Source organism: Strix aluco, chromosome 2, assembly GCF_031877795.1.
Source record: "Strix aluco isolate bStrAlu1 chromosome 2, bStrAlu1.hap1, whole genome shotgun sequence".
Classification (NCBI taxonomy): Eukaryota; Metazoa; Chordata; class Aves; order Strigiformes; family Strigidae; genus Strix; species Strix aluco.
Window position 1 is genome coordinate 122,840,702 of NC_133932.1, and position 27,026 is coordinate 122,867,727.

At 39.4% G+C, this 27,026-nt stretch overlaps 2 protein-coding genes across 10 annotated transcripts in view; both read right to left on the bottom strand.

The window, feature by feature from the left end:
• YAP1 (Yes1 associated transcriptional regulator) overlaps positions 1 to 14,252 on the bottom strand; it is a 98,517-nt gene extending 84,265 nt beyond the window's left edge. For all 8 annotated transcript variants that reach the window (XM_074816198.1, XM_074816196.1, XM_074816197.1 and 5 more), the window contains exons 1-2: positions 13,192 to 14,252; positions 10,011 to 10,258 (exon numbers count right to left, since the gene is read on the bottom strand). In XM_074816198.1, coding sequence (XP_074672299.1) covers positions 10,011 to 10,258; positions 13,192 to 13,509 — 566 coding nt within the window. In that variant the 5' untranslated portion in view covers positions 13,510 to 14,252. The remainder of the gene's footprint in view (positions 1 to 10,010; positions 10,259 to 13,191) is intronic.
• Positions 14,253 to 14,623: 371 nt separating this feature from the next.
• CFAP300 (cilia and flagella associated protein 300) overlaps positions 14,624 to 27,026 on the bottom strand; it is a 31,642-nt gene continuing 19,239 nt past the window's right edge. For both annotated transcript variants that reach the window (XM_074817002.1, XM_074817001.1), the window contains 3 exons: positions 25,674 to 25,846; positions 19,499 to 19,565; positions 14,624 to 15,070 (listed from right to left, as the gene is read on the bottom strand). In XM_074817002.1, coding sequence (XP_074673103.1) covers positions 14,939 to 15,070; positions 19,499 to 19,565; positions 25,674 to 25,846 — 372 coding nt within the window. In that variant the 3' untranslated portion in view covers positions 14,624 to 14,938. The remainder of the gene's footprint in view (positions 15,071 to 19,498; positions 19,566 to 25,673; positions 25,847 to 27,026) is intronic.

Sequence of the window (27,026 nt, forward strand, 5' to 3'; positions counted from 1 at the left end):
AGCTCAACAGCTTCTTGTAAGGATAAAAGACTTCTTCCCATAAATTTATTTACATAAAATTTATCCATTACAAAATCCAGGAATTTTCACTTTACTGCAATTCCCTCAACTATTCCGTAAATTAGCTGTTACCTTGGCTTAGAAAGGACTTAAAATCTTCCCTCTTTGGTTTCACAGAGCAAGCATTTGAGGCCATTTTAAAAGGGCAAAACTTGGCACAGACCAGGGTCTACACTCCTACTCCAACAGGATTGCAGAGTGGAGGAATCAATTAAAGTTCACACGCAATCTCTGAGTTGCTCACCATCACAGCATAAACAGGATTCAAATTGTAGCCCTGAGCAAAAGCCACACAAATAGTTGCACCAGAAGAAAAAAAGTCCCCCTTCTGCTTCCCCTCTCCCTATTCCAATGCAACCTTAAAACCAGAAGTTGGAAAATGGTTACCACAACTATGAAACTGAATTAAGATTCATTTTTCCTGGAGACATTATCACACACAACTGATGTTTAATTCATTAAGAAAACAATGAACTATCCAAGTTCCTCAACAAATCTCTATAATACAAAGCTGATCATGTCAAGACCCATCTAACAGCATAACAAAAATTGGGCACAAATTTGAATTGCAAACTACTTTTTAAAAGAATGTAATTAAGACTTCCTTTGACCTTGTTAATAGGGATGCTCAAATGTTAATTCTTAACTAACTGTTTATGCTAAGGTCTGTTTCACATTTTCTCCTCCTTATGCCTAGCCAGTGACTAAATTATCAGGATATTGTGAAATATCCAATAGATTTTTTCCAGTTATTAGTCATTATGATTTAAAAAAAAAAAAACCAACAAAACCCACAAGCATACAGATTATAACAGTTCTCCTAATACTACAAATCTGAAAGTTCCTGTCCTCTGTTACCTAGTAATTATTTGGTCCCAATATCTTAGGTCTGCTTTAGAATAGTTTCAGAATAAGTTTCCCCTAAAAAGTGAAACCCTGCAAGACGACTTATGAAAGGGAACATTTACTTCACTTCAAATATTAAACTCACTGGCTAGTAGAGTGTAACTGACATACACAGATGGAAATTAAGCATACATGTGTTTAGGGACAGAAGGTAGGAAAATGAAACACAGCTCTACATTGATGATAACATACATATAATTGTGTCAACAGAAGCATAACAAAAAGCTCTCAAAAATCTATCCATACACAAACTAGAACACAGGCAGTTTTAGCTTAGTCAGGCTCATGTGTAAAGCCCTGTAACCATGCAATGCGCTATTAACTGTTTTCACTGAAGACTGGAAGTATTTAAAACTTGTTATTGTTAAATGAGTATAATTCATTCTGACCCAAAGACAAGCACAAAAGTCACTGGACACCTAAGCTTCAATTAAAGCACGGTACTATTTTTTCTACAAATATGTTTTTCATATATTTATAAAAATGGCCTATAAAGTTGGGCAAAGAACATCCTTCCAAGTCCTTTCACCTTTTCTTTGTAAACAGCCTTTTATACATCAGATTACACCTTCTTAAGTATATCTCATTTCACGTCCCTAACTCATGCAAAGCTCTGACAAAACTCTGACAATGACAAAGGTTTTGTAAATAAAAAAATAAAAGCCACCACTGAATTATGTGTGCATTGGATATTTAGGTCTACCAACTATATTAACTACACCATCAGCATAGTAAATATGGAAAGAAATTTATCTTTTACTCTATTTCTCACCATTCTGTATAAACATTGGAATGAAAGTAATTGCAGAGGACTTGCCAAGAAAGCTTTTCAAATAGGAACAACAAATTAAAAAAAAAAAAAAATTTGAAAAGTGAGATCCTATGAGAAAATATCTGAGTTGCGTTTCTTTCCTTTACCCAAAGAATTTCATTTTGCCTATACAATCTATGCATGTTTGCTTTCAGATAATGTTTTATTATGTCATAAATGTCTAATTTTACAACATATCTGGAAAAGGCAAAAGGTTTACTTAGCATTTCAGTTACAACAGGTAATCAGAAAGGGAAAGGCATCCTTAAAGCAGTTAACACTATTTAAGTAAACTTCTGTAGTGCAGACAGGCTTCCAACAAAGCTTTCCATAAACCAGAACCCACTGGAGATAAACTAGCAATAGTAAATGACATTTACTTGACTTCCCTATAAAACAGTTCGGCAGAAAAAAAACCTGGCTTCACAACCTCAATAGAATAATCAGTAACTAAACTTAACCACTAACACTGATCTAAGTTACCAAACAGCATGTCAGAAACTCAACAAAAGGGATCTGGTCTTTCACTATGACACAGCAAAGTCTCATTAGTGAAATTAAAGCAAAGTCCAAGACTGTTTTCAAGACAGCTTTGTTGCCTTAGCAACTGGCATGACTGACAGGCAGTATACTGGTAAAAGTCTTACTTTACAAGGCAGCTTTATATTATTAGCTTGACTTAACCAGTAATTTAGAAAACTTAGCTATACTTGCCTGAAACACAGCCTGAAGTAACTTAGTTAAAAAAAAAGCCAAATAAACCACCAGCAGAGTGAATCCCAGAAAACAGACTCCAAGAAGCACTTCAGGAGGCCATGAAGCAGAGACACCACTTAGTCACACCTTTCAAAAAAACTTCTCCAAATGAAACTCCAGTTTTATTTACCAAAAGAACAGCTATTAGGTACCGTTTTCATAATAAATACGACAAATTTCCCCCATGCTCTCGACTCCTATTTAAATGCTTAACAAAAATTATAGTTTATCCGGTAAATTTCCCAGGGCAGCACTACATCAAAATGAGGTAGCAAGCTGTTTGTGACAGTATGTCCTGCCACTACATGGCATCTGTTAACATTCCAATACACAGCCTCCTCCCAAAAGTTTTGTTTCACATTATGCTAACCCCCAGGCTGTCAAATTTCCCCTAGAGACAATTCTGTCTTTCTTTTGGGTCAACTACATGGTATCCTGACCATGTCTTAGGGGCACCTGCCAAAGGATGCTATTCACAGAAATCTCCTGTAAATTTCCTGCATTCAGCCAAGTCAAATTTTCTTTGGAATTTACAAGACAAACTGAGTCATTTAAATATTAAGGTTTACCTAATCATGCACAGCTTGTTGGGGGGAAAAAAAAAGAAAAAAAAAAACCAAACACCCACACCTTAAAAGAGGGAACAATGTTTACACAAGAAGTGAAAGACAGCGAGTTCCACCATTAATGAGTTTTACTGCGTATGTATGTTTGGACTTTACAAACAATAAATGCAAATATGTTGGAATTCATAAAAACACAAGGCACAAAATTCATAGGAGAACTGAGTAGCTATCAGTTTCAAAAGATTAAACTAAATCTAATTACATCATCTGAATTTGTTCCCAGCGATGAAGACAAACACATGCAGTGGTCTGGCCACATATAAAAAGAAGAGAAACATCTTTAGTTTTGGCTGACAGCTCTCTCTAGCTGTTTACCTCAATTTTGGGTTTTTTCTCTGGTTGGTTATGGAGGGAGGTGTCTAGTCTTAATCAAGAGCCCAAAAGAAACTGCTTGTAGTTCATATCAGACTAGTTTTAACATTAACCTTGTATCTCAACCCTGAGTAACACATCTTGCTCTCCTAGGCGTCATCCAGTAACTGCTTATGTCTGATACGTGAAAACGTTTCTTTGGGAGTAAACCAGGAACTCTGCTTTAATTTTACATGTAACCCAATTTAGGTCCTGTAGTTAAATATTTAGCATTCCCAGTGCTAATAAGTTACCTTCTCTGAAAGTCTACTGTAAAAATGGATAAACTGAGTGAAAATTCCACTTTGCTTGCTGTGTCAGCTTTTAAAAAACTGCAGCTGTTGCGCCACAATTACAGATGGAAACTGTGCAAACTATAAATGAAGAGTTTATATTTGGAATTTTAAAGCTACTGATTTTTTCATTTCTAAAAGAGAAACGAGAGTAAGACATTGATCTTGTAAAAGTAGGTATGATTTTACCCACATAGGCCACTGATGAGTTCAATTGCGTTTACCCATCCAAAGTATTTTTTGCAAAAACTGGTGGGTAGTGCCCGTCTTACTTTCATGGGAACTTTCAAATTAACATCCTCTTATTATTTTACTGCTTTCTATCGAGTAGGAATTTCCATGATGTGACTGATGGGTTACAGATTACCCTATGCTACAAACCAGATGACTACTAAAAAAACCACAACTATAATTCTTTGCCATCTTCAACATACAGAAGAAAGGCAAAAGGATGAGAGTCTAGAGGACATTCATCTTGATTTATATCTAATTCTTGTTTGTCTTTAGAAAAGGTCAAGACCCGAGAAAACAGGAATGGTTCCATAGCACTCTAATTGCTCCCACAGAGCCTGATGCTACTACTTCAAACCAAATATAACCTGACAAAATCTTTAAGAAGCAGAATTGCAGAAGCATCTTTTTTAACATGAAATTCCAATTAAACCTGTATCAGAAGCCTCCTCTTATTACTGATCAGAGCGACTCTAAGATTTCTCATCATGAAAGACTAGTTAATAAAGATCTTGGTCACAATTACAGCTTTCAACATAGCACAGTTTTTAGACCACAGTAAGATAAAACCGATATCAAACTTGATTCAGAAGATAGAAAAGCATTGCTATAAAACAGTTTTAGGCATTAAAGCATACAAACCAAAACTATACCAGTATTCTCATCAGCTAAACCAGAAGTAGTTTTGACCAACTCCATAAGTGAAGTTGAAAGGTTTAGTTTTATATGTTTGCTACTTGAAACAACCATATTTTTCCTCCTTAGTGAACACTGCGCTAATACCTTATTCTTCCTAGCATGCCATTGCTTTCTCTCTCCATTGAGTGTATATTCAGATCCTATTTAGATTTGTAAGAATTATATTCACATTTTCTACAGCTGGCACATGCTCCTCTACAGTATTAGAAGCTCTCAGTAGAGGATTAATCCAGTACTTTTTAGAGTTTATGGAAAGATTTCAATGGGCACCAAATCAGACATTATAAAGCACAAAGATTATTTTTATGAGAGATATATTGAAAGGCAAAAACCTGTGGGAGTAAGAAAGGTACAGATTGACAGCCAATTAAAGAAAACAAAAAAAGTCCTCAGAGATAATTTAATTATTAATTTACAACTAACTGCCACAGATCCTGTATTTTTCCCCAGTTCTACTTTCTTCTGGAGATAATAAAATGCCAATATGCTTATAAATAAAAGGAAAATACATTAGTGAAAACCACAGGGTATGATGTTTTTGGTTTACCTGAAATCACATCTATTAAACTGTTTTTCCAATAGTCTTATAAAATCACCTTGTATGGCAGAGTATTGAATGTATGGATATCACTGTTTGCAATTTTTCTTAAGCGAAACAAAACTAAACACAAGAAAAGCACTGTGTGCCATTGCTTTCACTGATGCCCACCCACTAAGCTGGCTGAAAGTTCTCTGAATTCAGAGGGCTGAAGATGTACTTTCACCCTCCTTCCAGTTCAGTCTCAGTGCTAACACAAATAAGGCAGGTTCGCCCTTATTCTTCCTTTACCTTCTTAAAGAAACGGAAATAAAACATACCACAGTATGTTTTACTTTAAAAGTGTTTTAACTAATAGTTCTTTCCTCCAGCTATGTTCTGAAACCAACAGTGCCCATTTTCCCCCGCACAAATCTCATGGCTTTTTTTTGTACAGCACCGATCTTATAAATATTTTCATAGACACTCAGAAATAGTCAATATAAAAATGAAATTAACTTGACATATTACAAATAAAATTTAGCAAACAAAAATCTTCAACTGCTTTTTAGTATAAAAAGCATGAAAAGTGGACAAACCCATCAGAAGCAGCAGTTGCAGTTTTGGTTTCCAACAATACAGCCCCTTTTAATGACAAACTAGCCTGAACTGTAGAACCATAAACACAAGAACTCATATTAGCTGATGATTCTGAATATGCATTTCCCCAGTAAATTAAGGTATTCAATAAAATATGCAACTGTGGCAGCAGTTTTTCCAATAAACATCTGCCCTGGAAGACTAAGATTACTTTTGTAGGGTGGGAGAGAGAGGAGTAGATGATGTTAGTATAGTGGGTGGTTCTAGTCAGGGGCAAAAATGGGATGCGAGAGAAATTTAACAGCGTTACCGGATATTTTTCATGTGTGACATGGGAAAAAAAAAAAAGCGCAGCAACAAACTTCCCTGTTATCTTAAAACGATCTGGTTTCATAACATCCAAAGCCATACCTCTGTATAGAGCACATAAGAAATGTGTAACAGCAATCTACTTCCAAGGTTTCTGCCAAATGGGTAAAGACCTCAAACACACCCACAGATACTAATGAAAACCACCTTGGCCTCCTTCAGGAAGTCATTCAACACTTCACAGAAAAAAATAGGAAGTTGTTGATAAACTGCTTGCAAGAACTACTTCCTGTAGGAAAAATAATTACAAGATTGGTTTGCTGGACAATCAGTTAACTTTTCCTCACACTACAAAATGAGAAGAGGTATTACACAAGCTTTGTAAGAATTAAAAGCATAACACTAAGTTAAAATTATACAAGAGTAATTCTAAAATTGAGTAAAACTTATTTTTTTTTGCAAGTTGTTATCTACTACTCCCGTGGCATATTATCTTTTGCCTAGAGAGCAATCCCCTATCTTTCTCCATAGTTCACTGAAATGTCAACCAGCAGCTGGCTAACAGGAAGTGGTTAAAAAGCAATGCAGTTGACATCACCACACAAACCAAGTAAGTCTTTTTTACTGCATGTTTAAGAATGGGCTAAAGCATACCGCACAGCAATGCTGAGATGACTCAGATGTGACCACTTACTAACCAGGCAGGTCTTAACTTATGAGCTCTATTTAAGTTGCAGTTTCAGTAAAAAATAGTATTAGTTTTACCATCTGTATAGCAAGCATGTCTTAATGCACTGACCAAAATCACCTGCATTTTCACTAATGGAAAATTATACTCAGGAGTCTTACTCATAACAGTGAGGTGAACACTAGTAAGCAGAATTCTGGCAAATTGTGTGTTGGGCATTCATACATAAAGGGCTCTCTTTACCTAGATGACAGACTGATTGACAAGAGTAGTTCTGGTTCAGACCCTACACTGCCACTCTCATTCTCTTTTAATATGTATGGATACATGTGGTGTGTATATAAAATATCTGGCCAAATAACTCTATGCATGTATCTATACATACAGACAAGTATTTTCTCTCCCATACACACTATTTCCATTTCTCTACACAAACTACTATGCTTGCAGTGCTTGACCCATTGATTAGTGGAAGTGACTATACGCCAGACTGTACCAAGTACAGTACTCCATTTTATATTATTCTGTTTGCACTGTAGTATATTATGATAACTATAACCATAAGGCTTACTGACATCTGGAAAAAATCTAATTCTGTTACCTATTCTGAAAAGATCTTTCTAGAGCCTGATTACCAGACTTTTCATGGAGTGGCTACAGAGCAGAGCAAATGGAAACAAAAAGCAATGCAGCCAATCCAACAAAAAAGCTGAATACTTGAAAGAGACACCAAAAATCTGCATATGGTAGAAGGAATCACATTAAATGTATTTAGCATCAGGAACCTTAGTACTCACGCTTCGAGCAAATATTTAAGGTATAACTAGATATGATGTGAGTTTTAATGGGCTTGCAGTAGGAGACAGAACTTATCACTCAACCCTGAAAAAAGCTTCTGAAATGCAAACTTACTACTCAAAAATAATTCTTACATTTCTTCAGGTTTCCTGAACATACAAAGCAAACATTTTGCTAGTACTTGAAATGGTTTTTTTACAAATCTTCATGAACTCCAATGAAGTTGGTGGATCTCACCTGTAGAGAGCATTAACCAACATTTTAGGAACAACAAACGTTCTCCAAGTGTGAACAGAGCCTTCAGAACTGTCCTCATTAGACTCTCCCATACCACAGCATCACCCAAGGAAAGCCAAAAGAAAACAGCCCATTAAGCTGTTTAAAATCTCCCAAGGTCAGCATGTGACCCAGCAGGGAGAGGTTCAAAAAGTACAGCCTTTATTTTTCTTCCTAACAACCTGGTTTGTTTCCACTCCTTTCCCCTTCAAGACACATCCTTCACAGCTAGCAGCTCTTTCAATCATTTACTTTGGATGTCTGCTTGAGAACAAACGATCTTGCTCATGCAGATGAGTTTGCCAGACTTGTGTGTACTTTCCAGTCTCAGGCTCTTTATTGTTCTTGCTGAAACCTGACCCTTTGAAATGGATACCAGGACACCAAGAAAGGACAAAAAAAACTTGCAGAAAAAAAGGAAAAGATTTTTTCTGGTAATAATGAAACTGAAGCTTTCCAAGAACAAACCTTTCACTCTGATTTCACCTGAATGAACATGATTTTAAAAAAATCGGTAAGACCATGAAGACATTTTGCATCTCTTAAACTGATTTCTGTAAAATTGACAGCATTATCAAACAAACACTTGTGACAGTAAAACTTAAAAATCAAATATCTATTTTTCATGCTTCATAAGCTGCTCTTTAAGAGTTCTCACTAGCACAAAGTTTGCTTTTCATTTTAAAACTGTCTGTGCCTTCCTCAGGGTCCAATGAACTACAATTCTCAAATGGCATAAACTTACACAGTTCAAAAAAAATTCTATTTGTGCCCACTGAAGAGCTCACATTCTAGAATACGCTGATTTGTTAAACTTCACCAAAGAAAATATCACACCTTTAAGATCTATATATGCTCATTTTCGTATTCCGAATACAGAATGATTGTTTTCAAAAAGTAACCTTCAGTCTCAAATGATGTCAGACAACTGCCATAACCTCTTTTCGGTTAAAAAAAGACTGATGCTAATTTCTGTATGGAAACATCATTGCTATAGGAACAAGCAACGGTTTTAAGAAGTACTGCAAGTTCCATTTTCGTTGCAGACAATGTAAATTTGTTTTTGAAGCTACAAACTCAACTACTTCAACCAAATGCATATATTAATGACAGTGTTTTAGCAAGAAAGGTAGGGATAAAGATGTTTTTCTTGGCTGAAACAAGTTTTACATAAATAGCACACTATGCTGCCCTCCCCTCTCCCAGCCCTGAAAATGACATATAATGGGTTATTTAGAGACTTGCAGTTAAATAAAATGTTCAAAATATAGTCAAAATATTTGAGGGCCAATTATGCGTCTTGGTGGGCATACTTTCAGGAAGAAGGACAAGCTCCTGCTGTTTTAGAAAACTACACAGCATAAAAGAAAATGCTCCCTGATGAATTAGGTGTCAGATGGCTGGCATGTGTAACCCCTCTTTCAGTTATAGAAAAAGGTGATAATAATTTCACTGTGTGAAAAAGCTACAGCTGTAGGAACAAGAAACAATGTTAGAAGTTCTGCAATTTCCCTTTCACTGCAGGGAATGTAGATGACCCTAAAACTGCAAACACACACATGTATTAATTTCCTCATGATTAGAAAGTAGGCAAAAATGTTTTGATTGTGTACTTACACAATTGTCCTTGTTCAAAAATTAAGAAGTCCTGATACATTCTCACCACAATAATTTCTAAAATTACTCTGAATTTTTACATCTGTGTCATAAAAATGAGGTAAAATGTATGTTGACCTGCACAAGAACTCTGGCCAGATTCAGCAAATCCGAAAGTCACGTTGTTTAAAAATCACTATGCGCATTTCACTCATTTTTAGTATACAGTATAATGGATAACATTCTTCAGCCAAAATTAAGATAGGATAAATATTCACAGAGTACCATACAGTTTTGAGAACCAGCAGAGAGTTAATACTGGAGAAATACTGAAGTGGTAGGATCTCCTACTTAAAATCAGGAGCATGTTTTTAAAAGTATGTTAAACACAATGAAATTTACTAAAATTCAGCGACTGTACTAAAAAAACCCAAAACAAACCCACAACAAAAAATGCCAGAGATAAAGCTAACTGAAAACAAGTTTTACTTACTTAAGAAAGTATCTCTGTCCAGATGGTGTCTTAGCCATCTCCCAACCTGGTGGCAAAGGTACATCATCAGGGATCTCAAATGAGGACTGGCGGAGATGTTGGGAAGATGGAGCTCCGGGTCCAGTCACTACTCCAGAGGGTGTAAGAGTCCCTGGAGAAACAGCTCCCAGCTGCAGTGATGCTGGAGAGGAATGAGCTCGGACATGCTGTGGGGTCAGGGCTCCTGCTGTCCCTGCATCAGTGCTGGCCTGCCAGGAGTGAAATTATTCCCATTAAGATTCTTAGATTTCAGCAGAAATGCAGCTGTCAGAAGACATTTCACTTTAAATGAACCTTTCAGAAGAAATTCTTAAGTTAGTCATTCTAAAGTTCTGCTTATTTTCCAGCTGTTGCTGTTCAAGAAAGCCTCCAAGTAGGTTGGTTAATTAGCATCACAAAAGCCCTTATGTAAGTCAAGAAATATTAACTGTAAGTATGTGCTAAGTGCCTTTAGTTTTATTTTGAAAACTAAAGTTCTTACTCCTTGGTTCAGGGTTAAGAAAAAACCATGGCCACAGTCAGCAGTCGTCATACAGCATATGGCCTGGTTCATTACTGGACTGCACCCACCCATTACCAGAGCACCCACTTTAGGTGGAGGAGTTAATTTCCCACTCTCCTTTTGAAACTGGGGTGTGGGGGTGCAAATACACCCACACATACATCCTCTGCAGGGGTTTAAAAAGATTACACAAGGAGAAAAGCAACAGAAATGCCTACTGACAGCAGTGAGTTCCAACGGAGGAAGACTCCTGAACTCAACCATAAAAAAAAAACCCTATACAACAATACTGAACACCAAATTTCCTAAATGACATGCAAACCGCACTTTTAGGGTACTGGGAGCTTTTGAAGAGTCTGTCCACGCTTTAGCCAAAGCAAAGCTTCAGCAAACTGTTTAACCAGTCAATCAGAAATGACTCACAAGACCATTCACCAGAGTTACCAGTCATAAGTACACAGAACTTCCGTGCCAGTAGTAAATACGTGTCCACTGTGAAACAGAAAAAGCAGCTCTGAAAACTGGAATAAAGTAATATTGACTTTTAAAAATATATTTACCAATTAATTGATTTTGTAGATACACCAGAAGACACGGACACCTATAATAAGATGCATGTATCAGCCCCTACCACACCTCTCTACACAAGGTATTGCACCTTCTATGAGGCCCCAATTTATGCACTCTTACGGAGAACTGACAATTCTGTTTCACTGCATCTGTATGCAAGCACACGTGAAGCTTCATATATTAAACTGGTAACGAATTGGCTTACATTTAAACAAAATACACCAAGTTGCAAATCAACTGAATTTGAGGCATTTTAGTTCTTGAGAAAGTGGGAGAATTACAGAAATTTAAAGACCTTTTCTGTTAAACAGTATTTTCGTGGCACAATGAGATGAAAAGGAAAATGAAAACAGTCTTTTTTAAAAAGACAGTCCACGGTGAACCAGATACTTCTCTGGCTTTAGCTGGATTTCAAGTTTCTGTTTTAGGAACCACCGACTGGTACAAGGAACAGTGATCCAACTAAATATGCATTACAGATGAAGAGTAATATACACAAGCAAGATAACGCTAAGCTTGAAAGTACAAGTTGTATGAACGTCACACACGTTAAGTGCCTTTCAAACGCGACAGCTATTTAACTACAGTTACTGTGTTTAACAAGACACAGCACCGCTGTTAGCTGAATGTATACCAGTTCACATTTGTGCACCATGGAACTGCGATAAGATTTGCACAACTTAGAAAAAAACTACACGTAATAACCTTATTCCTCGCTGGATTTCAGTATGCTATCGACGAAGGTCCGCAACTCAGAAGCAAGCAAAACTACAGAAGCAACTGAGCCCCACCCCTTTCTATTTTCTTTTTCTTTTCGGTCCTGCAATATGAAGGCCAGACTGATTTTTCGAGTATTTGGAAAATGAATTAACTCCTAGGCCGAGAGAGTACGTGCCAAGGTTCAGCCTGGAGTGAATTTCTGAAGCCAAGTTATAAATCCTTCAAAACAGAAGTTTAATAATGGAAATGTTGACAGACCCTTAACAACAAGAGTACCAGGCACCAGTACACAGAGCAAGTTTCACTCCTACTGGCTACACAGTGACAATAGCCAATAATAAAACCTATTTTATAGCTTAGCAACAAAGTTCACTACTTAATAAAACACTCGAGTAGGCACAGCCTCCTTCCAAAAAGTTGGTAACAGCAGCCTAAACATTAACTTTCAGTCGTATTCACACCAACACCTAGGTCTTGGCACAAAAGTCACTCTGCTTAAGACCGAATGCTCCCGGCGGCCGCGGGCCGGCCCTGCCCGCAGCCCCCCGGGGCCGCCGAGGCCTCGGCCACCCCCAGCCCGGCCATGCCGAGTTCCAACCGCTGCTGCCCGGGCTGCGGGAGGTTCGCTCGGCGGACCCTCCGCGCCGTCGGCCCTGAAGCGCGGCTCGGAAATTAAACTTCTTTAGTGTGTGCGTGAGGGGGTTAATCCTACTCAAGCCAGCGCAGTGATGAAATGGTGGAAGAGCCACATCCATATTGTTTGACGGGGCGGGGGAAGTTGGGCACAACCTCGTTACCCCCCTCAACAGACGGGCAGCCCCACGACGCAGGAGGATTAAACTTCAAAGCGAAATCCTCCCCGTCTTCCAAGAAAAGCGTTTTCACGTAAGTTTTAGGGGCTTCTCCGCACCGCCGCCGCCTCCCCTGTGAGGCCGAGAAAGCGGCCGCGGGTCTCGGCAAGGAGCGGATGTGGAGCCCGAGGCCCCACCGGAGACCGGGCCGGGGCCAGCGGCCGCCCGCCCCCCCGCCGCGGCGCCGGCTCCCCTCAGCGCCCTGAGGCGCGGGGCCGCACGGCGCCCCCGGGGAAGAACAAATAAAGGAGGGGTGGGCGGACTCCCCCGCAAGGCGAGGGAGGAAGAAAGGCTGCAGCTCCCCGGCAGCCCCGGCCCGACGCCCCCCGCCCCGCTCAGCCCCGCGGAGGGCGGATTCCCGCCCCGGCCCCCTCCCCCACACGCCTCCCCCGGGAGGAGCCCGGCGGCGGCGGGGAAGGAGAGTGAGCGCAGGGCCGGGCCGGGCCGGGCCGCCCCCCCCCCCCGCCCGCCCGCGGCGCGGCCGCCCCCTCCCCCTCACCTGGCGGGAGTGGGCCTTGGGCTCGGGCGGCTTGAAGAAGGAGTCGGGCAGCTTCCGCAGCCGCATGGGCAGCGTGTGCGGCACGTTGGCGCCCTTGGGGTTCATCACGGCGTTGAACAGCGCCTCCAAGTCGGTCTCCGAGTCGCCCCGCACATGGACGATCTGGTGCCCCGCCGGAGGGGGCCCCGCGCCCGGGGGCTGCGCCGAGCCGGCCGGGGCCCCCGACACCGCGCCCGGGGGCTGCGGCGGCGGCTGCTGCGAGGCCGGGGGCTGCGCTGCCTGCGGCGGCTGCTGCGGTTGAGGCTGCCCAGGATCCATGGCTCCGTCGGGACCCCCCGGCGCTTCCCTGGCGGGGCTCGGCGGCTCAGAGCCCGGATTCCCAGCCCCGCATGCCCCGCTCCCCGGGCCGCGGTTCGTCCCGCTGTCGCCGGTTGCTTCTCGCCCTTCGGCGGGGAAACCGACCCGGCCGCAGCAACTGGCAAAACAACTCTGACCGTGCGGCGCTTCCCCGAGCCCGGCCCAGCCCGGCCGGCGCCTCTGTCCCGGCGGCGGAAACTAACTCACACAACACACCAAACAAAAGTTCGGAGTTACGCCCGCCCGAATCACTCTCCGCCGCCGGCTCCGCCCCCCCTGAGCCCGCCCGCACCGTATCCGACCGAGGCAGCCTGTGCTGCTCGGCCCTCCTGCGCGCGCCCGCCCGCACCGCCTCCCGCTCGGGGGGCGCAGCCGCGGGGGGCTCTGCCCGGGCCCCCCCGGACCCCCCCGCGCGCCGCCCGCAGACCGCCCTACGCCCGGGCTCGCCCGGCACCCCACCGCCCCTCCCTGCGCGCCCGCCCGCACCTCTCCCGGCTGCCGCCCGCCCGCCCTCGGCTGCCACGGAGCGGTGCCGCCAAACAGAACTTTTTTTTTTTTTTTTTTTTTTTCTTCCCCTCCCGAACTTCCATCCCAACTTCCAGGCGGCCGCTCCGCGCGGGGGGGGTGGGGAGGGGCGGCCGCGCTCCCCTCCCCCGCCCCCCGCGCCTGCCGGGTTGCCGCTGCCGGGCGGGAGGAGCGCCCCCACACGCGTCCCGCCCGCGGGCTGGGCGGGGGCCGGAGCTTGGTCCGGGACACCCCCCGCCCCGCTCCGGCCAGCGCCCCCCCCCCCCCCCCCCCCGCAGCCGCGGGGCTGAGGCGGCGGGGCCCGGCCCTGCGCGGGGTGAGGAGGCGGCCGGGCCCGGCCTGTCGGCCCTCGGCCCCCGCCTCACCTGGCGGCGGCGGGGCGGCCGCGCCCCGGGCGGCACCGGCCTCCCGGGACTGTGAGCGCGCGGGACGAAGCGGGGCTGGGGGCGAGGGGCCCGGCAGGGAGGTCGGCGCGGGCCGGGCCGGGCCGCCTGACGCACTTTCTCCCGATTCCACAGAGATTTCACTGACTCTGTACCCTCCCCCTGCTTTTATGCGTCGTGGATCTGAAAAGCTGTTTCATACGGAGACAAGAACACCTTGAGAAATACCTTTTATTAGATAAAACGGGTGAATGAAGGGGGACAAAACTGCCAAGAAAACAGCTTCAAGAAGTGTGCCTTTTAAATACAGAAAAACTTTTGTCACCACCCACATAGCAACATCTGCGTGAAGGTGTAGCCATTCAGAGCGGATAACCAAGGAGCACATCCTTCCTCCCAAGAAAAGGAGGCAATTTCTACCTGAATTCCTGCAGAGAGAAGGCCAGCTCCCTTGTAAAGCTGGAGAACAGCCACGTTTATAACTAGTTAGTAAATAAGCTTCCACCAAAACAGTGATACAGCGCATGCACATGTCGCTTGCAGGGATCCACAACCAAGTAGGCAAAAGTCTGTTGGTGGCTTTTGCTTGAAGGGTAGCATAGGCCATTATCATCCTGAGAGAAAGTAAAAAAACCACCACAGTATTAGCAACAACATAGATACCCATGAGAGAATTCATAAAATCTGAATGAAATGTATCATTTTGTTCCAATGGTAACAGTTTATTTCATGGCAAAATAGAATAAATACACCATAATTTATGTAAGCAGCGTTATGTCTCCATGAGGATCCTGACACTACGAAATGCACACCAGTTCTGTCTGCATAGTTCCAATAATCTTGAAGTAAATGTAATATTAATATAAAATGTAAAATTAAACATGTAAGCATGTGTTTACACAATTAGAGCATAAAATACAGATGATTAAATACACAATGGTCCAATCACGTTTCCTTTGAACCAGAAAAAAAGTTTGGGGTCTATATATTAATACATAAAGCTGTTCTATCAATAATTCTTTCTCACTTAACATTTGCTAATGCATCTGTTCAGTTTCAAATATTTGCATTTAAGGAAAACTCTCATTACAGCTCTTATTAACAACTTTGAACAGTTCTTGAAAATATTTTGTGTGTCAATCCTCAGAAAGGGTTTGAAGAGAATCTAGGCACCTAGCTTCAAAATCCTCATTCCGAAAAAACACGTTCAGCTGACAAGCAACACAAGAACTGGGCTCTTCAATTTAATATCCTACGTCTGCACATGTCAATAAAAACTTCAGCACTGACAGGGCAGCACAGCTTGACACACGCTTCAAATCCGGTAGGGATCCAGAAACTAGATAGTGGGATCTTTGGAGGGTTGGTTGTTGGGTTTTTTTTTCATTCAGTCTGGTAATTGAACATCTAAAAGACAAGCGAATATGTAGCTGACACCTCCTTTCTTTTAAAACACGTAACAGTTTCTTCCTGCTCCCCAACAGCTTTATACAACAGTTGAAGAGATGTAGGTTCTGTTCCACGGTTTTTGCCTAAGACAAATTGCTATACTGCATATATTGTCCATTTTCTCCAGAAAAAATTTAAACTCCTGGACTACAGACTATTCCAGATTAGAGGCACATCTCTCACATTCTTTTGTTGGAGCTGTCTTCCTTTGCATAAAATAATCCATCTTTTTTGGACCAAGGAAACATGAAAACTGTAACCTCTCTCGGTGGTTAAGGCAGTCACCTTAGACAGAAAAGATCTGTGTTCCAATTTCTGCTCCAAGGACCTTTTGTGAATTTCATCCAGTAGCTGTTACTGGCACCCCATTTTTTCTCCTGTTATTTCAGAAAGGATGAACCCCCTACTACATGTTCTTGTGTCTTCCTTTGGGGGGTTATTCAAGAGCATAAATCTTGAATTAAGATAAGCACCACCACAAAAGCATTGTTTAAGACAGGTAGAAATTTGATAATGTTTATTCACAGCATTTTCCAATGGTAGTCAAATGCCTCAAGCTAAAAATAGCATTCTATTTTTAAGCAACACAGCATCAAGCTCTGTAGCTCCAATTTTAAGATGCCTAGCTCTCTTCAAGTGTTTTTCAGGGATACGTATGTATCAAACACTGGATTCTCAGTTGCAGTAAGGAGAGCAAGCTTTTAGATTTTACAGTACTCGGCATCACAATGCCTTTGGAGTTTGATCCAAAAATAACCTAAGCTCATGCACAAAACTGAAAAAAAGCAAGAGAAGACCGACATCAAAATGTGATTGCTAGTTAAACTTTTTTCCCATTGCTACTGAAGATCCCACTCCTGCAGTCCTTGTGGAATTGACCGATGTCAGTTGAGGTTTTGGCTGTTTAAAGGCACTGTTAGCACACGAAAAATTTGTTCAACAACTCAAGAACAAAACCGAGTTAAGTTCTGGTGATGTGGCATTTCAAGAAACTCCAGAATATACCAAATCTGGTATCAGAAAAATAAGAAATATAATCTAATTAAATGAAAAGGGTTCTTCAATTTATTTGAATTAGTAAAGAAGGTCATAAACCCCTTAAAATACTTGAGCATAAAGGCTCTGGAATTTACACAGACCTACTCTGGGTTTTAGAGCAATAGGGTGCATGTACACAAATTAAGAATCATACCAATTCCATCTGCAGTGTGGACTTTGGTTCAGACATGCAGGGGGTGTAATGATTGATTTACTGATGTTAGAGTAGGATCACTTTTTTTTTTTCTTTGTAGGAACACAGATAATCAGCTGATTATTTAAGAGTACATATGCATAACATAATGCATAGCATAATACAGAAATAAAAATACTGCTGAACATCTCTCAGAACTGGATCATTTAATAAACTTTTTCTTTTTTTAAATACTTTTTGAATAAACTATGCATTACACTGATTTCTAACACTGCCATAGTTTGAGTTCAGATAAAGAAAGTTCTAACATATCGGGTAGCATCCAAATACTTCAGCTGTAACAATGTTTCATTATATGCAAGTCCCAAAGCTCTCAAGGGTATTTGGAGTTCAAAAGAGGACTTGGTCACAAGATTTAAAATTATTTCTCTTGTGATGCCCAGGTCTGTCGAGTCTTGATGTTGAAGCGATCTACAGACATTTATAACTCCCCCTTAATACCCTGAAATAATTACATCTCTAATACTGTGGATTTTTGGATATTGTTTCCAAAACAAGGGCTTCTTAGCCACAGCTTAAAAAGCAAATAAAAAGGAAGGGATGGTGTCAGGATGGGGTTACGTAAACTTCTTAATTCCTGATTCCATTTGTACTTGTGCATATATATGGCTATATTTATTTGTCCATTTAGTAGTCCAGCATGCAAAAATGTGTGTTCTTCTAGCTTCTCAGCTGCTCTTCCAGTCACTTTTACCAGAACAGCTTTTTTTGTTTGGTTGGTTTTGGTTTTTTTTTATATCAGGCTAAGAGGTTATGTCCGTTTCTTTCAGATAGAAACCAAGAAAACATGGCTTAAAAATTGTCAGCTCAACGTTAAGGTCATAATGACACACTCTACAGTTATTTACCAAATGAACTCAGAAACTAAATCTACTGCAGAAATGTAGTTATCTCCTCGAGACACTTTATATCATAGCACAAGACATTTGTGCTCCAGTAGGTGCCCTTCCTGTCATTGCCAAGTAGACTTTAAAGAGCTTTGATCCTCAGAGCCACTAAACAATCTAGATATACCTGTTTAAGCCTTTCTCTATTCTGAGAGAAAATTCTTCAGCATGTTCTTTAATGGAAACCAGAATTTCAGAATTCTTCTTCACCTCACAAATTTTCAGAATGTGCAGTAAAGCCCAATTTTCCCCCAAGCCTACAGGGAGGATTGCCTGCTCTGTATTTACACTGGATTTTCTTTTGTCCATCCACTTTTTTGTTTTCAAATAGTTGACAAAGTTTGTCTTTTTTTCTTTTTTTTTTTTTTTTTTTTTTTAATACTGGTTATATTTAATGTATGGCAAAGACAGTTAGGGGAGGTCTTAACTATCATGCACCTACCTACACATAGAAATCTGCACAGTTCACATCAATACATTTGTTTCAGAGATGGGAAGGAAACAGTAATAACAGAAGAACATCAAGTTATCAGGGTTTTGCTTTTTTATTTTATTTTTATTACAGTCTGCAACATAGTAGAAAGGTAAAATTTGATATACCCATAAAGTGCTTATTTTCAAAACCCTTTCAAAAGCCTTTCATGAATCACACACAGTACTTAAAAGATGATGACCCACAGATGAACAACTGGGCTATTGGCAACTTACAGGGAAGTCTGTGCAGTCCGAAATGACATCAGCTAGTTCTTTTGAAAGTGGGTATGTTATCTGACATTTAAGTATTACATATTCTGGTTACTCAAGAAGAATTTGGAGTAGTTCATCCTATTATAACAATTAAATGACAGATACGCTGAATCTAGTAAACACGAAGCAAGTTCTCAAACTTATCTTGATGGTAAATGTATGATTTTGCAAGAGAAACAGACAGGAATGAGACTTGACAAGGGAGGGGAGAAGAGTTTAGCAGTCATCTCACCACTCCAACCTTTTTGTATACTGAACTTCCTTGCAGTCTTTACAGAAACAGATGCAATACAAGCTACTCAGAAAATTCTAGCAACATTTCCAGAAACAGAACTATACAAAGTCAAGAGTGGATTCTTAATCCTTACTGCTATGTTAAGTAGATCTGAAACAAGAATATCTCAAACCTAAAGAAATGTTTTTTTCATAAACTAGTTTCTGGATGACTATTATGACTTCAAGTGTAATCCAGTAAACCTATTTTTAGTGAGCTACCAAATAACACTTTAGTTGGTGGTTATTGATGAAGAATTAATAAAGAGGATGAGATCAGGGAAAGAGTTCATGAATAAAAAGTGACAACTATGGAAAAATAACCCTTTAAAATGGAATATTATGCTTTCTTTGTGTAAACGGCAATTCATTATTTTCATGTTACGCATGTTACTTCCAATAAAATCCTGTACCAAAAAATTATTAATACTTACATACGCAGACACTCTGAAGACGGTAGAAATAATTTGTATTTCTTTAGTTTCAGGATTCTTTTGAACACTGAAATACAGGGGAATAATACATACTTAATATGTACAGTAAGCATGGATTATTTGAATCCTTCATTTATTAAATACATTTTTAACATATGCACTGTGTTCTCATTCAAATTTGATCAACTTCAAATAGTTAAAATTCAACTCATGTCACATTGACCATAAAAAGGTGCATTGACCATTGTTAAATAATGTGAATATTATGAATGTATCTAGTCATCTGAGTTGGTTTCACTGTTTTCAGCTACTAAATCACAGCAATATTATCCAGGCCTAGATGACTCCAATATAAAGTTTGCATTTTGATAGCTATGAAAAGTTATTAAGCTAAACATTTTGTAAAAATCTTTTCACATATTCTTTGAGAAAAAAAACCTGCAAAGTGAACTTCGTCTTTAATACAGACTACAAGAAGTAGTAGCAGTATGGGTGAAGAAATGCAGACTTTAGCTCATTTTTAATTAATATATAATTATAGTTTAGGTTCATTTTTCCTCCTTTGTGACGTTGTATATATAAACAGCTATGCAATTTAGGATAGTATTAGTTTTGAATTTTTATATTTCTAGACTGTGTTTGTCGTGAAGACTGCCATTTCTTCCATCACAACTACTAATGACACTACGATATTATTGCAAAGCATCCAGCCATCTCAACATATTTTAAATTTAAGTATTTTTAAATGTGTCATTTTTCCTCAGGTCTGCTTTAAGTGATGCTTACATTTCTTCATAAATTAGATCATGTAACTTCTATTAATTTATCTGATTTCACAGATTCCTATTTACATTAAGTCGCTGTGGAGCAGTTGGCACTTATAAATTCCATACTTACACAGTTCTGGGAAATGCATAGTTCAAAACCTGCCTTGTCACAAACAAGTTCAGTTCCTGGGAAAGATCCCAATATAGCCAAGTTGCTAGAGGATGTGTGTTAAACACAGCCCAGTTGTACACTGCACCAGCTCCAAGCCGCCTGTGACAGCAGTCCCCTATTACCACTGCTTTCGCAAAGCTTCTTTTTATAAGAACAAAAAAACCCCAAGTCAACCAACATCTTTGTTGATTCAATCTCTCCAACCAATAAAAGAAATTGACTCTTCAATTAACTGATTTCATCTGTAGAGTAATGACACAGTCATGTATGAATTAAGCCTATACTGTGAAGTTGATTTTTCCTGTGGTGAGTCACTAACAAGGCTTTCTCAGAATTTTTTGTTGCAGCTGATATGTTGATATACTCAACAGTGGATTAAGAAGGCATTGCTGAAACTGGTACTGGCCCCAGTTGTCTGCCTTACTACCCCGCTAGAGATTACTGCCTTCCCAGCAGGGACAGCTCAACTGGTTCATGACTCAGCTTCTGACCACTGCAGTTTACAGGCCAGCATATTAAGATAAACTAACATGGATGTCCGTTTATGCTAATGTACTGGGCTGTAAACTGCAGCAGTTCAGAAACTGTTTAAGCATTTCTGCTGAAAGAGTGACAACTTTCATAACGAGGTTAGTGGGGTTAGCACTTTCTACCATATATCACCACCCCCAAAGGCTACAGCTGTATTTAAATTACTCTGGCTTCATATTCTTGTGTCTGAAAACAATGCTTTCCATTTCTGGTTTCTTCATTTTTATGTTATATATATCTAAGATAACAAAGTAAGGGGTGACAGAGAGTAAGTCTTCCTATTTATTGCACTGCCTTGAGAAATTTTCCCTTGTGGTTAGCTTCCTGTAAGTCATTTTTCAGACTGAGTGTTTATTTCTAGTACTTTGGTTAATTTTTAAGGCAAAATACTATATCTGCCAAAATCAGATGAGATTCTTCCCTTGCTGACTTGAAAGAAACCAGGAGGTTGACTTTGACAAGCTTGTTTGCTCTATTTCTTTTTTTTCCCCTAAAAGATTTTAGAAAAAAACTATGTTGTCTTCTTGAAAAGGACAGTATTTCCTTTAAAATAGTCTTAATATTCTCCTTTGTTCTTTACAATTGTTAACTTCTAAACTACTAATTGAATGTGGTAATTCCTTCATAATTTTAATGTGCATCTATTCTCTTTTTATGAAGGGCAAACTTCCTTATCATCTCTCAATTCACTTTCGGTTCTATTTATATCCTAACCTTACTGGCAATATTTTATTAGGCTTTTCAAACATTAAAAGAACAACTCAATGCTTTCACATAAATTAATTTATTATGGGGGAAAGGGCATGGAGATGGCACAGAAGGAAGAAGAGAACAATGACTACAAGATACTACAGCAGCTGTCACCATGGAGGGGATACTGTCAGAAAAATCGGGGGTTAGGTACAGAAGACAAGATTTATCAACACAGATTCATATATTATATTTTAATTAACAAGTTTTTGTCATGTAAATGTATTCTTTAACTAAACCAAAAATATTACAACAAGGATTTTGAAATTATTTAAGTTACACAGGATACGACACAATGCTAAAATTTTGGATGGATTCCACTGGTCACAGACTAATTACTGCTGGATTAGTAACAGGCAAGAAGTTGTGTATTAATTCATTAGGAAGTAATTATTACTCTTTTCGTAAAGGAGAAAATGTCTGCCATTTAGTAGTTGCATTTAGAAGTCCCTAGCTGTACTTGTAAAACATCTAGAGTGGTTAATTCCAAAATATTACTGCGTTCTCTCATAATAAAGCAATATACATGGAAATGCTTTAATAAAATGAAATCTCAAACCTTTTGACGCTATTTTGAACACTAGTGCCTTGGAGTTAGAACTCGGGAAAAGCCAGAAGAAAGGCTGTAAGAAGCAGAAGTGGGGAAAAGCTTGTAATAGGTCTGCCACTTCCGATATACTAAAGACACTTTTGTGGAACTCGTCATGCCAAGGCTCTTTTCTGTAAGAAAAACTTACAGGACCGAACAGTGGTGGTTTATACCTCTATAAGCATATCATGATTAGAATAAGTTCATCTGTGAGGGCTAATTTTTCAATGCACATCAGCTAGCAGCTAATAATTACTATACTATCCACTTGTTTTTCGTGAGCCTTCTGAGCCCTCAAGACATAAAAATTAAAGCTTAAGAAGAGTACACTTTAATACCACAAAAAGTTTTTAATATCACTTTACAAAGAGTAGAAAGTATCCAATGCAACTGCAATCCAAGGTGAAATGAAACCAGATGCAGAATAGCAGTCTAGGAAAGAAGAATTTAAAGAATAGTTGGTATTCAACAGGAATTTGAAGGTGAACTGTTTGGTAAACAGAACTTGAGAGACCGCTACTCTCATTAACAATTGTTTACTGAAAATAAAAGTAATTTTCATTGCTTTATGTTCTGGTGTAGTTTGTGCAAAAATGAAGTAAGTAGTGCACAGCATGGACTAGAAATCATAAATTAATACTGTGGCATGAGTGTCCCTCTTCAGAGCTACATTGCTTATCCTTTCACTGGCTTTTTCTCTCTTAAGATGGTGGTAACAAACAGCAACATCATTTTGGATAAACTGGGGGCAGGGGAAAATGAGACGAAGCCGGAGACAACCATGATTGTAAAGGGGGAGGGAAAGTCTGAAATGTCAAGATCAAAAGCTTTTCTCATGGGATTGACAGAGAACTTAATATCAAAGGAGAAAGATAAAAGATTTAGTTAAATTGTGAGTTTCTTTTTCAACTCGTAGTGAGTGTTATCACCAGTTCCACTGGCAGTGAGAAACCAGTAGACATTTATAGGTGCAGAAATGGAGAGACATATGGTAGATAAATATTGAAGATCAGTCATGTCCCATGAACTGAGTAGATGTACTTCAAGACTTTGGAGGCTAGAAAGCAAGCTGCCAACGGGGAAAAAAAACCCAAAACAAACACCCAAAAACAAAAAAACAGAGGAATGGATCTTGATAAGTTTTCTCCTGGTATTATATAGACAGTAGCACACAGAAGAAAAATCACAGAAATATATAAAGGGTCAATAAAGAACAGGTTGAGGGTAAAGAAAAAGCAAACCTTGAAAGCAGGATAAAATTATGGGAAGATTTTGGAAGGTGCTTTTTTTTTTTTTTAAGTAACAAGAACTACTTGGCATCCTTGTCAAATTTTATAGCAGGAAAAGGAAAAAGAAGGGGAAAAGGTTTAAGGTGATAGGAAGATAAAGAAAAGGAGTGGCTTAGAACAAAACTTGAACATGTTTAGGAGAAAACAACAGCAAAGGGAAGCAGTAAAGTGAAGGAACTGATTGGATTTGTGCTTTGTCCTAGGTCAATTCAACAACACAAGAGCAGAAACAGCTGTAGTCAATGCAGAGTCAGATAAGGCCAAGGATTAGAGTAACAAACAGCTTGTTTCAAGTGCACAGTGAATGACTTAAAAGAAAAAGGAAGGTAGAACTCAAGCACTGATGGATCAGTTTATGTCATATTCTGTATTTCTGAAGAAGCCACTTGATTTCCATCTACATGTGGTACGAAATATCAAAACTAATCACACTAATAAGAAAGCTCTGGTAACTAATCACAGTATTCAAATTAATACACCCAGCAATCTAAGTTCATTATTGCTAAAAAATCTTCTTGGAATATGAACAAAGCTCAATTTCTCTGTTTCGGGGATTTCTCTAGAAGTATTGACTGTTCTACTGCTACTTTAATCATTTATTTTAGATGACCCTGTGAAACAGCACGTGATTAAATCAACTTGCACCCCGAAAAGCACTGATCATTAGAAAATCTGAAAGCTGCTTAGAAGTTATTAAAGATTTGTAAGCTTCTTTGGTTAAGTATTACAAAAAATTTCCAAAACCAGCCAAATATTTTGTTTTAAATATTTTGTTTGGATACAGTAATCTATACACAAGTGCTATAGAAGTAAAGAAATATTCAGGTGATTAAGAATCACTGGGTCTAATCCTTTCACTGTACCTTTGTTCAGACATATACATTTTACTCTTAAGTTTATCCAAAGACATTTTAAGAACAGACTTAATGACAAATACATCTTACACGATTTTTTCCCAATATGCTTGTGTATAATCTTAAAAGAGGAGATGAAATAACAACTGGTCATCACACCGTTCCAAACAGAGCTGAGAAGGAAGAAAAATATCAATTCCTGCTTTAAGCAATTTGAAGCCTTTGTAGTGTACATTGTAGTGCATTACTTAGTATCCACATTATTAGAGTTCTTGTACTATCTCATTTCAGAGGTCTGCAATTGTTTTCCATTAATATTGTTCTTTACAGTATCCCATGAATACTTATTATGAGTGCCAAAGTATAATATAATATTTTAGTAATATCATTGACAATCTTCATATTCCCATTAGTTTAGCTAGGAATGAGTCTTTGCATAACTGATAACTACATTCCATTTCCCACTACCTAGGAAATAAGAAATTTTGTCAATCGGAGAAGTAAGCATATGGATATATCAAAACAGGGCAAAAAAATTGCCTTTTTTTTTCTGAATTTGAACCTCTGATCAATCATCTCTAATCACAAAGAAAAAAATACATAAAATTTCAAACAATTCCATACACCAGACTTGGCAAAAGATGTAAGTCCACTGTGTCATGTTAACAGTTAGATTCTATCCCAGATTTATGCTGTGAGAAGTGTATTTGTGGAATTAATATTGCCAAAATCTAACTGTATTTAAGAAAAAAAAAAACGACAGCTGGAATAAAATATATACAGAACTAAAAATTTCAACTAAAGTATTTCAATTTTAAAATCCTAAGCCAAAAGCAGCTTGAAAGTAGTCCAAGACTTAATTGTTGATATTTCATCAAGGACAGTGGGAACACAATCTGGTTCCAGTGCCATGCCACGTTTTCAGTAGACGATTACAGAAACAAAAATCTTTAAAATGGGAGTGAATTATAAAACATCAATGTCCATATACGTAACATAAAAAAGTTTTTATGTGGGACAGATGCCATTACAATTGCATATATTTTGCCATTGAACTACAACCATCGTTACACGGTAATAGTTGAAGACAAATAAGCTTGCAGATTGATTAAATAGCCCCGTTTTTGAAGCAGTACTGCACAATAAATTTACACAAATCAACATAAAAGTATCTATGCACAGCACATACATTTACACAATTGTGTAAAACAGAAAACACTTACCTCACCAAGTCTTTATATAAAGCTTTTGTAGTTTCTAAGTATGGGCCAACTACATCTTCAAACTGGCAAAGAGCTCCTCCAACACAAAGATGCTTAAAAAGACAGAACAGAAATTCCTTGCGATCCAATTGACTGAATAAGTCATAATGGTCTGAATCTTCCAGAAGCAAGACCTTGTGGAACAAGAAAGTAACAAGTCAAATCGAAGAAAATTTCTTCTTTGAGATTAAGTTTATAAACAATGCAACTACTTCGCTGTATGACACACAGAGTTTATGTCCTTATAAAATATATGAACTAGGGATGGAAATAAATAACTACATCTCTGTAAATCCTTCTTCCAATGATGCAATAGTGTTCCAAATTTATAGATACAACGTAAAGCAGAATCACTGTCAGATTTGTGCCCACAAGACATAAGGGAAGATTTTTTGAGAGTCTCATTATTCACTGGTTAATTGTTCATCATGCTAATGAAGCAATCAGTAATCTGAAAATAATCTAGCTATATTTGGTATGTCAATCACTGCCAATTAGTTTGTCTTTGGTAACTTTGCCTACATTTCCTTTTTTACTCTAAGTTTACACAGTTATCTCACATTTGTAAAGGAATCCCAAGGATCTCCCAGAGGAGATCACTCAAACTCACATTATTCTTTACTATAGACTCTAGTAAGCCTTTATCTGTAGCCTGGATTAACCAGACAATGCTATCCAGCTGCCTCCATGCATCTCACCTGCCTTTTGCTGCAATATTATGCGAACACAAAGGACTTGCTAGATTAGTCCCAACACGGCACACTGTAAAGGTGGAGAGGAATTGTAACTCAATATGGCTACAAGACATTTGAGTAACATCAGCCAAACTGCAGATGCAAACCCAGGGAAACTGGTCAAACCTAGACATGAGCTTACTACTCTCTGGCCCTCTTCATAACATCATTACACAACCTGAGTAAAAGGGGTCAGGGCAGCAACTGTTGTTGATGGCCACCTAACACGTATGCCAACCCCGTTCTTCGCTGAAGCAAGAGAAGACGTGGCAGGTAGGAAAGAAACATGGAGTTTTGCAGCTGAGGGCCACCCTCTGACACCAGGAGATAAGACAGTTTGCTGCCCCCTGCAGTCTACCGTCCTAGGCGCTGATTTAATTTAATCCGAATTTTGATGTTCCTGGAAGATTTTCACTCTTAATTCTTTCTGCCATCTTAGGTTTTACAAGTAGGAATCACGTTCATTTCAAACAAATGTGAATCCTTCAACTTGCAAATGAAAACACACACATCCCTTCCAAGGGAAGGAAAATGGAAAGAGAGTGAAGCTCCAATGATTTCTTATTTTAAATGCTGCCTC